At 36.4% G+C, this 12,119-nt stretch overlaps 1 protein-coding gene across 2 annotated transcripts in view; it reads right to left on the bottom strand.

Moving 5' to 3' along the window:
- The window catches only part of stat5a (signal transducer and activator of transcription 5a), a 70,669-nt gene that overhangs the window by 22,231 nt on the left and 36,319 nt on the right, over positions 1–12,119 (bottom strand). The window contains exons 2-5 of one of the 2 annotated variants that reach the window (XM_026208076.1): positions 8,855–8,919; positions 1,230–1,364; positions 990–1,146; positions 545–634 (exon numbers count right to left, since the gene is read on the bottom strand). In XM_026208076.1, coding sequence (XP_026063861.1) covers positions 545–634; positions 990–1,146; positions 1,230–1,357 — 375 coding nt within the window. In that variant the 5' untranslated portion in view covers positions 1,358–1,364; positions 8,855–8,919. Of the gene's footprint in view, positions 1–544; positions 635–989; positions 1,147–1,229; positions 1,365–8,854; positions 8,925–12,119 lie in introns of both variants that reach the window. The other variant, XM_026208077.1, reaches the window with a different exon arrangement.

Genomic DNA, 12,119 nt, shown 5'->3' with positions numbered 1-12,119 from the left:
CAGTCCGTAAGTTTTGCCTCTTCGTCGCCATCTCTGTTTGAAACTTGCAATTGCAGTTATTGGGGAATTATTTTCATTGTGTGAGTCGTGCGCATCGCTTGTTCAACACTTTTTCTCCTCCTCATCCAGTCTGCTCTGGCTTGCCTCCATTTTGGGGAGGATCACGATGCATGCTTGCTCTTCTTTGCGTTGTTTACATGAAGCGGAAGTGCACACATGCGTCGTGATACTCCCCATGCTACGTGTACTGCGTTTAAGCTAACGGTTATAGCACTTATAAATCATTGCTCTTTTGTTGTTTTTGATTGCCTCCATTGTCCTCATTTGTAAGTCGCTTTTGGATAAAAGTGTCTGCTAAATGACTAAATGTAAATGTAAATGCAATATACTTCAATTGAAAGCATTAATAAAAAGCAGTATTTACCTAGAGTTGTGCTTCATTGCAAAAAGGAAAGATGATATGAAATTCATTCAAAATGAACTGTTATTTCAGATAAACTGCCCTAATGAGCTGACAGTCTGAACTAGATCGGTGTCCACTCACATTAGTGGCCTCTCTGACGAGTCTTTGCTCTGTGTACAGGATGTGTTTGATGCATCTCACCAGCTCCAGGGGACAGCGGTCATACGTGCTCTGAAAACACACACAGTCAGAATAAACATCGACTCTATGTTTTACTTAAACACACTCAATTAAACCCCACAACACTAATGACAGTAAACACTGAGACTGCACTTTCCTGACCGACCGGTTCTTAGTAATAGCTTTATCATCATGCATCGATGTGCTGTAGGCTATTAACGGTCTCATTAAGCTTTATCTATATTCTCTCATTTTATTTTGTACACTGATATATTGTAAGATAATCTATATGAGTCTGTATGTCTATTTCACTGAGTTAATTTACGCATAATCATTTGCTTTTTTTTAAACTTTTTTTTACTAAAACTTTCCTGAATTGTATACAATAACAAAGAACAAGCAGAACCTTTAGCTGTGAAGCATAATGTCCTAATTTAATCTTGAGTAAGAAGCCGTCCTCTCCCACTTGATGCTCTGCTTTCTTCTGTAGTTCCTGGATCAGGCTGTCCAATAAACGCTTGGCTTTAATCTCCTCCTGTGGGTTCTCTAAATCTATTCCATCCCTGAAAGAGGACACAAGGATACACTTAATAACACTGATATATGGGGAAAAATGACAAAGTGACAGGTCAAACTCTTCACATACCAGGGTTGCCCCTCAATCCACTGGGACAGGTAGTGTCGCACCTCTATGGGGAAGTGTTGCCCGTAGAGAGACTGCATCTGGTGTAGAGCATCTCCCTGCAGCTGCTGGGCCTGGATCCACACTGCCATGTTCTCTCTGTAAGAGACAAAAGACAGAGAGTGACGTCCGTTACAGCACAAGAGACAGATGAGAACTGCGGGACATGAGAAATGCTGAAAGAGGGTAATGGGGAAAACATGCAGATTGTGACGCCAACATAAACATGTTAAGGTCACATTTCAGCCCAAAATATTTGCACAAGTATTTGTAGTATTATATATATATATATATATATATTTATATATATATATTAAATATTATTATATAATTATCCATTATTAAATATTATATAATAATTTATTCAAAATGATTAAGTGCTTTAATGTGTAATATAAGTCTCTGGTGTCCCCAGAATGTGTCTGTGAAGTTTAAGCTCAAAATACTCCACAGATAATTTATTATATCATTTTGAATATGCCTATATTGAGTGGAAGCAATATTTTTCGGGCCTGTGTCTTTAAATGCAAATAAGCTGCTGCTCACCACCCCCTTTTTTAGAATAGAGCTGTCATTACAGCTCGGACCTTCTAAAAACATCTGTTTGGGTTCTGATTATCATATTTATTGCGCTGAAATCATGCACTAGGGACCTGTTTATAGCACTTAAAACATGGAAAAGTCAGATTTTCATGATATGTCACCTTTAAATAATTTTAAAATTCATAAATGTAATAATAAAAACATTTAAATTATAAATTTCAAATAAATCGCTAACGTGAATAACAAGTTATTTTTAAACACATAAGTATAAAATCCAGAAAATTTGTGCTTAATTGTCATGAAAATCTCATTCCAGCATGCTGAAGACTAGGCAGTGAGCACTAGGTCCTGACACTAACACTGTGCATAATCACTGTTACAGGGGCATGTCTAATTTGTCTTCACTCCTCATGGATTTTGTATGCATTTAAAAGTAGGGTATGTGTTTTTTTCAAAAACGTTTTAGAAAACTTGTAGCCAATCAGCAGTAAGGGTCATAGGGATTAGAAAGCACAGGACGGACATTAGCCGAGCCGAACGACAGAAAGAGAGATGGCAGATAAAAAAAAAAAAAAGAGGGACACAAAAAGAAGGCTTTTGATAAGGCAAGAAGTAGGACCCATGTTAATTTTGGATCAGCTATTGTTTGAACCTTTTTTAATAGTTGTATTTGAGTGCCACAATTGTCCTCCGTGTGAAAAGATGTATCTCAAAATCATACAGTCGCTGCTGGCAAGGGTTCAAATAGCTATCAAAATAGGCGTGAGACCCTTTTGGGATTAAGGGTGTGTGTGTTTTGGTGATTTGAATTATCAACATTGGCTACCAGATATCACTTACCCCACCTTTAATGGATTTGTTGTGTCAACACAGCTACTTTGCTGGCATAGCATGTGTGAGCACAAGAAGAGACTGACAGAGAACAGAAGAAAACGTCAAGAGGAAGGAAATGATTGTGTTGAAATTAATCTCGTGCTCCCCTCAGACAGAGACAGACACACTGAGATGCTCATATTCGCTATTTTACACTCATTTAAAGTACCATAAGTGAAAAATGTTAAGGAAACATATGGGAAATGAGAAAACCTTCATAAACCAAGATGAGCGGAACAAAAACTGAGAAGCAGAGAGAAAGAAGAAGATGTTGTTTGTACTACAGAAAGACCAATATGTTAGCCAGGGTGGTTAATGAACATTTGAACATTTTGAGAATATCACCATCAAGTTGAACAGATATTACACACTTCACCTTTTAAATTCAACAATTTTGTATACATCTAATTTGCTATGATTAAAAACTATTATATATATCTGTAGGTAATTTATTATATATATCGGGAGGTATTTCTCCGAGGAGGTAAAAGAGAGGCTGTGTCTCCGCTGAATATTGGATGAGAAAAGTACAAAAATAAAACAATAAAACAATGCGAAACACTGTGCGACAGCAACACCAGCGGGTAAAGTTACAGCGTTAGTCCGCATCTGTTTCACCTGCCCTGAGCCCATTGAGTTTTAAAAGATCCCCCATAGGGTGTGGTGGGTGTGCTGGGCGGTAATTGAGTGCTGGGCAATGTCTTCATGTGTTCGGCTGTTTGGTTTATGCGATAAATCCCGCCTCTTGTGTTCATGTGTGTTCTGCGTTGCATCTGAATGAACACTGTCATTTGTGTTAATGGGAATACTAGTTGAAAAAAGTAAGTAAACAAAACACTTATGAACGAAACCACTTTGTTCCATCAAATGAAAAGTTAAAATGGCTTGAAAACATGATCTGTAGTAGTTTTTAGTGAGTAATCAGCTTTGTGAAATTGATGATCCTGGATCAACACTATTGTCCAAAAATATAGACTTAACCCAATCCCTACCGCTAAACATAAACCTACCCATAATTCATTCCTAAAATCAGTGGGAAATTATATTTTAGATTGCTTCGGGGGTACCGCGGCGGAGTAACCCAGTACCTTTGTGATTCTTCATAGACATAAACAGAGAGAAGTAGTTCCGGCTACAATGTTCTTCCGCAAGACGCAAGCAGTTCTGTTTATTAACCGCTAGAGCGTCAAAAGTTCCCTACCGCAGCTTTAACCAATATTTACCGAGCTTTGATGACTAATGACCTGAAAAATGCAAAAATGTTTAAAAGTTAATTGCTGAGCATACGTTCACAAATACAATATATTGTTTAAATAATACTGCCTTGAGTTATTATTTTAATAAATGTTAAATTCTTAAAAAAACAAACTTGATGAGATTCATACATGGATTTAATAAACAGAACATTGATTAAATTCTTAATGTTTAAAATAAAAATAATAAGTAATATCCAAGAATATGTGGCTTGGACATTTAATGAAAAAACAAACAAACAAACAAACAACAACAAAAAAACCTTTGAGGACCTTGCCTCCTCATTTCAGAACACCACCACATCAACATTATATCAGCCTGCTGATCTCTAGACATCAATATCAGCCCATATCAGTGTTAAAAACCCATACCGGTCAACCACTAGTCATTTGAGCATGTGCAGAAGTGTTGGCTTGTCTCTGTATTTGTGTTTGTTAATCTGATTGGTTTAAACCGTCAACATATCCTCAGCATGGCCACGCAACTTGCTTGTCTCTCAACTACAAGGAAAGCAAGCACTGCATAAAACATCACATTTCATGCACATAAACACTCAAAACTACATATTCAATCAATCATAACTCCCGGTGGGGTCATCTGCTTAGTCCACTGACAGTTTTTATGATGATGACTGCACAAGCTGAAATGAACCAGTTAAGAACCTCAGTGATGTTAGACTGAAGCATGATGCATTGAATTGGACACGTTACACTTGAGAAGCATTTTATTTTTCCTCTAAAGCTCACTTAGCTTTTTTTATATGGTTTCACTGAAGTACTCTGTAGGATACGGCCCTCCAGGACTGAGTTTGGTGACCCCTGGTTTAGTTCCTTAAACAGCAATTTTACCCCCTCATTGCTGATGGACATAATGTTGCGATTCAGTAGGCTATTTTATTAATAAAAGTCAAGGGCCAGCGTTCACAACAAGTTTGTGTCCTCCTAAATGTTCTCTGAACTCAGAAACCAAAATAATAGACATGATTTTCTCAAGCCACATGTAAAATCAAATGAATTATTATAAAGAGTATTAAAATGAATAAATATGGATGACAGTTGATTATGCTACAATAATAGTTCTGTTTATTCCATTCATTAGTAACAGTTTCCCCTGTGGGATAAATGAAGTAAAAAATAGTTTTAATAATACTTCATAAACATTGTTATTTATTATCCGTTTTATTCATAAGATGAAAAATATTTTTTTTCACTATGTTGCCAGGTTCTTTACCTCATCACCAAAAGAAATGTAAAGAATGTGCAAACTGAAAACACTAAATACTTTTGTGATCTATTCCATTTGTAATTTCTTAAATGGAAATGTGACATGGATGTTTACAGAGCAGAGGGCGCCGTTTTTCTAATTCCAGTTAAAGAGAGATGTACTTTTGTTTGTCTTTATTATTATTTAGTGCTGTATTCTTGATTACTGTGGTGTTTCTGTTTCAAAAAGCATCAATATATAACACTTACCTGTGAGCATATGAGGTTTCTCTCAAAACGGAAGTAACTTGTAAAAGAAGAGAGTTCACAGCCCGCCTCTTCCTGTCCCACTCTTTGTGTGTGTGTGTGCACGCATATGTGTAAGCACGTGTGTATTTCCAAGCAGTGCAACCACACAGACATACATGTATTGAAAGCTGCACACCTACACAGGGACACAAAAACCACTGATTTCCAGTCAGCTTACCATACACACGAAAAGTACACTTTTAAAAAGGCAGACACAAAAGCCACTCACTGCCAGTCAACTAACCACAAAGATAAACACTCGATTCCGGTTGATGTGTTGGATTAAGGAGACTGATGTGTGACATGATTTGGACGGTTGCTGAAATCAGGTCAGTTGTCTGTGTGAACTTAAGAAGCCTTGACCCTGACAGCTCTCTGTCTGTACTCATTAACACTTTCTCTTCCACCTTACACCTCACACTAGACCTGCATTTCTCTCTGCACCACTCTATCAATGCTATTTGATATTTGTTGGCTGCTGATATTAAAAGTTTAATTGTGTTCACATTTCTTAGCATTTAGATCATTTAACCCTTTTGAGGTTCCCCTTTTGAAAAGTGCTTTCCCCTTAAGAGTGCTCACTGACATGAGTTGCTGTGCTCAACACCAGCAGCAACTGCAGAAAAATCAATCTCTTGAGATAGATACAGAGTGTAAAATCTTTATTAATGTCAATAGATTCTGCATAGGTTTGGTCTTGGTGGCCTAGATCTGCTAGGCTGCTGCAGAGCAAGAAGACTTGCTTCTGTTAAATGCACGGATCATCAAATTAAAAGGAAACATGCTGCTGCTGGAAGATCCCCCATAGCAGATCTAGACAGGTGGTGCTGGGGAGGTGGTGGGCTAAGATGAAGACATGCATAGCGCATAATGTTAATAAATATGTGAATCTGACTGGCTGGGAACATTGAACTGAAACGAACCAATTAGAACACAAGTAGAGTTTCATGGCTATTCATTTAATTGGAGTTGCTTTTAGCTAATTGGTATCAGCCAAAATGTGGTGCATATCACCACAAAATTAAATTAAATTTTAAATGCAACTGAATGTAACAATTAGGTCAGGTCATGTAAAATATTGCAGGAATTTTTCTTGAATCAAATGAACTGCGACTGAGTCCTCAAGTAAGCTGACCTCTTTTGATAGTTAAAGCTTTGAAATTGTGACTATAAAGGTCAAAGAAAGTCAGCAGCTCTGAACATGATACATAGTACATCTGAAGAAGCCAGGATACTCTTGTAGACTTCTCATCTGCATTTAACTACAGTGCCTTGTTCTCCTGTGACTAAACCACAGATCAAGCTGTGATTTCAACACATTGTGAATTCTGGACTTTCTCTCTTGCTGAGAGCAGTATGTTAAAAACAACAGCACTACCGTCTCATGCTTGTTTGTTTCTACTAGGGCTCCTCAAGGAACTCTGATCCTCCCAGTGCTATTGTCTGTAAGTACACATAGTATGAAGAATTCAGATAAGAGCTGTTAAATACTAGATGATATGGCTGTGGTAGACATACAACTGGAAATGTCCATGAATGAATAAACAACTGATTGACTTCTACAGAAAGGCAGAGTCAGTGCTAAACTGATTTTCAGATGAGAAGATTGAACTTTTGATAAGGTATACAGTCCTGGATAAGCAGCATCAGCAAAAATGTCATTTTGTTGACCTCTTGGTTATCCACAGTGAAATATATATTCATATATATTCAAAATCTATTATTATTATTAATTTTTTTTTGTCTGTTATACTACAGTTTCACTTTCATCGTGGACAGACAAATAGTTTTTACTGGAAACCCTGCTTAAAAAAAAAGTTTTAGTAAACACAGATTTTAATATCTGTAAATCTGTAATATGAACAATGTCCACAGCAAAAACTATCTAGGAATTAAAAAGTCCAAATAACATCAAAATTAAATTAGCAAAATTAAAAAAACAACAACAAAAAAACAAATATATATATTAATGAATTAAAACAAATAGAAAGGCTGTGTTTGAAGCTCTGTGGCCTTCCTCAGCAGCTTCAGGACCTTTCTGACCACATTTCTGTGGAGGAAGCTAAGAAAATAAAATACACAAACAGTACACTTCTCAAATACCTTGAACCTCTACCTTCAGGGAGGAGGCAGATAATTCCACGTCTCGATAAAACAAATTACAAAGGCATTTTTTCATTCCCGTAGCTGTAAGCCTTTAAATAAGGATAATGCCTGACTCTGGTGCATCGTGGGGTTACTGAGTGCACATTGTCAGTCCTGATTTAATGAGGCTATATTTTTATGACTAAATTATGCGTTGTCTAGAATTTGACTTATTGGTTATAATATGCAATAAATGGTTTGAATTTAACATATTATAGATTTATACTGGAATGTTTTGTTTGATGGAGAGCGTAGATAACTTCTGTAGTTATCTCAGTTTGCTCATTTAAAAACGCAATTTTCTAACAAAACTGTGAAATGAATATCACAAATAGTTCTATAAGATATAAAAACCTTAACTATGAAACTACTTAAAAATTAAGGATGCACTGATTATATATGTATGTATTAAACGTTAAAAAATATTTGATAATTTATATATATATAGGCAATACTGTTTATATTGATACAGTATATATGAGGCAATATTGTTTGTATCGATACAGTCTTAAATAGTTTGACAGGAGCAGATCTGAAAAATATAGTGGAGGAGACAGAGCTGCTGAGGAGAAAGTGCATAACTCAATTTTTTGTAAGACTTGTAAGATATAGTATAGTTTATAGTTTCTTATAGTTTAACGCAGCTTGCCCCATCAGATGCTGTGACAGAAAAGCTGTGTGTGCCGCTGACACAGAAGCTACTTGCACTGTTTAATGTGTCTGTAGAAAAAATATTTGTAGTTGGACAAAAAATGTGACATATGTAGAATTTTAAACCTACAAGTAAGTGTATTTGTATGATAGCACTAACTGTAAAAGTGGCTGTAATGGGGTAGTTTTTACTCAATTAGTTTGTGCTTTTTTATTCTTTTAAGTTTTAGTTAAATGAATTTAACTTCTGCTTTAAAAGCATTCATTTTGGTTTCAGATTGCAATGTTACAGTGTTAGAATGTAATGTGATTTTAACCCTTTTTTGCACAAGGTTAAATTTAATTTATTTTAATTTATTTGCCTTTAAATGCATCGTTTTGATGGATAGCATTGGGCAAGATGTTAAAAATAATATATATATTTATGTTATATATAAAGTATAGATTTTTTTTATTAAAATACAAAAGCATAGAAAATTTTGAGAAATATACAGTATGCCACAAATCAGCCAAAGAAATCTTGAGATATGAATTTTTGCTGATATCGCCCAGCCCTAATACCCTCAGAACAAGACCATCAATAACATGCACATATTCAGTCATTTAGTTTACCTCTTATCTCAAGCTCTCTGTCACCATCTAAGAACAGGAACTTCTGGAGAGGAAACCTGGAAAACCTGAACATTTGGGAGACAGAAAGAGAGAAGGAGAAACTATATGAGTATTTTTGTCTCGTCTCATACAATTTTTGAGCAATGACAAAAAAGGAAAAACATAGAGAAGTGTACATTCCTGTATGAGGAAGTTTAAAAATGCACTCCAACTGAGTTTTACAGAGATACAGAAACTAAACATGTGAAGTAAGAAGACAAGGGCTGGCTAAGCTCTGTAAGAATGTTACTTCCTCTCAGTCTGCCATTCTCTCCTCAGAGGAAAAGAAAATCTAAAAGTGGAAAAGAGGAATATGTCTCCACTGACAGCTGAAGCATTAAACGTGTTCAATCGTGATCTACGGTTACATCCACAGCCCACGGATGCTGAATGAGGAAACTGAAGGACATAGAAACTCACGATAGGCAGGATCCTCTGGACAGAGAATAATCAAATGATTGGGTTACTCTTAATACTTAATACTCATATTGAATCACTTGAGTATAGTGAAAAAGTTATGACTTTCCATAAAAAAGAAAACCTGCAGTGGTAGGATTTGGTGCATTCTGGAGTTCCTGTGAACTTTGACTAACTTTGACTTTATCCCTCCTAAAACAAAAATACGACCATGCATCAGTCCATTTTGGCTGTGTATTGTGTCTGCACTGTGCAAGATGTGAGCAAGGTTCAGAATTAACACCTGCCAAGCACCAAAAGTAAATAAAGTTACTCACCAGCTGGCTGGTAACTTTATTTAAAATGATGTGGTTTAAATCACATTTTAAATACTAGAGTCAACCCTTGAACGTGAACATGATTTAGGAGAAGCTTTCTGCTTAAGAAAACACATGTGCATTTTAACAACTTTGTCCTCTAAATGTCTAAAGTCTTCTTTTTTTTCTCCAGAGATTCATGTGGCAACCCATATGTGGAATAAAATCTCACATTCAACATCCAAAATAAGCAGGAATAAAATCACAGCATGTCTTCACATTTAAGTGCAGTTTCACTAACAGATGGAGGCCAGCTTGTTTACAATGCTCTGCACGGTTTATCACTAATATACAAGGAGAAACAGCTACAAAATGTATTTAAAGATGTTTAATATATATTAACTGTATCTTTGCCTGTGTTCCTGCTAATTAGTTTTGACTATCCGAATTTGTACACAAGTTGAATTCTCCTCAGTTTGCCTGTCTCGTCCATGTTTTAAGTGGTTGTGTTTCATGCATGTTTATTTGCTTAATATATAATGTTTCATGATCTGTAAGAAATAGCTATAAATGGCAGATCCTCATTCCAATGGCAAGTTGTGTTACCAAACATATTCAAAAAACTGATTATACTGCAAATCAGGGATGTTGTGGAAGCATGTGTGCGGTTTCTTCTCCATTTTCTCATTCAAAGTACAATAATGTTTTGATCAGCTATTGACGACCCGTTCGACACCTTCCCTTTAGCCATGTTTGGGGCTTTGCCGTGAAAACCCAAAAGAACAGATTCTTGCATATTTTCAACACAATTGACTTTAGAAAGCCAGTCAGGATTAGACCCCACGGGCAGGATTACGTAATCTCACAGAGAATGAACTGTCGTTTGACAGAGGTCATGGTAAGATAAGAGGGAACCCAAGTAGAAAACCATGCGCGACAGATGTTAATGAGGCGAGGAGGGGAAGTTTGTGCGTGATCTGATGTGATAGAGTTAAAAACATAAACATCGGTGTGTGTGAGTGCTTTTGAGGAGGAACACATAAGCAGGGAAGAGAAAACAAACACTGCTTGAGATGGCAAATTGGCATATATATGCAATGTAATCTGGTTTATACAGAGTGAACTAGCATACATATTAACACAGAAACACTCATCCGACACTTCACAGGCTGCTAGAAGGGCCGAGGGTCATTTTCTTAAGGGTGGCAATGTTCAAACAGCCACAAAAAGCATTTATTCACGGCCGCACACAGACAGCCCTGAAGCTGTCGCGTCAGTCACACTGTGCAAATACTTTCAAGCAGATATCCAAAAGAGCATTCCTCACTCTCTCGAACTCTTCCATCCCTCCAGCTATAAAGGCTAATATGATGAGCCAAGGCCAAATCAACCCCCCACCATTTCCCTACTGATAGCTTGCTTTCTCTACGGGAGGATGAATAAAAGCATATTTATGGCCAGCGAGGATATAGCAATGCTGACAGCAGGGAGGGACTGGTGCCAGCTGACCTTATGCAACAGAAACACACACACACACACACATTCCAGGCCAAATCCTCTTCAGATGTAGGTCTTCTCATCCTGGGAGTAAACAAGTCTTTTTCACTCTTGACCTATTGATAGAAATACCACTAATGGTGCACAGAATAAAAAGAAAAGTGAATCAATAAAAGTGTACTTTTTACTTTAAAAGAATAGTTCAGCCATTATGTTCTCATTTCTGAGATGTTCTTTTCTTCCAAAGACCACCAAAGGAGGTGACAAGAGAATAGTCAATAGTGACCAACAGCTACCAAAAAGACTGAAATTAACCATAAAAATAACAGAAAAGTAGTCTATACGACTTGTGTGCTATCTGTCAAGTAACTTGAAAACTAAAATTAAATTAAGATACTCAAAATCCTCCTATACTTGAAGGGATAGTTCACCCATAAATGAAAATTACCACGTGATTTATATATACACACAATTTATAAAACAATCACAGTTATAGTGAAAATGTCCTGTCTCTTCTAAGGTTTATAATGGCAGTTAATATCGGAGCGTCACTCTCCCATGAACGTGTAGGACAGTTAACGGAAGCTACAGATTGTGGTTTATAAAGTTTTAATTATGGACATTATTCTTTAAAAAATGCATCAGTTCGCTTTAGAAGGCCTTTATTAATGACACAGAGCTGTGTGGAGTGTTTTTTTTAAATGGATGGATGCATTTTTTTGTCCTCAGAAATCTAAACCACCATTCACTGCCATTATAAAACTTGGAAGAGCCAGGATATTTTTTTAATATAACTGATTGTATTTGTCTGGAAGATGAAAGTCATGTAAACTTAGGTTGGCTTGAGGGTGAGTAAATCGTAGAGTCATTTGCATTTACGTGTGAACTATCCCTTTAATTCAACTAGTGAAATTCATTCATGAATATGCAAGATGTGAGTAATTAGTAAATAATAATTCAAATTATTCTTGACTTCAAAAGACATTGATTATATAACAGCAGCCAAATGAGCAACT

This window comes from Carassius auratus, chromosome 28 (genome assembly GCF_003368295.1).
Source record: "Carassius auratus strain Wakin chromosome 28, ASM336829v1, whole genome shotgun sequence".
NCBI lineage: Eukaryota > Metazoa > Chordata > Actinopteri > Cypriniformes > Cyprinidae > Carassius > Carassius auratus.
The sequence above is the reverse complement of the archived record's forward strand: the minus strand, read 5'-3'. Positions and strand labels throughout refer to the sequence as shown.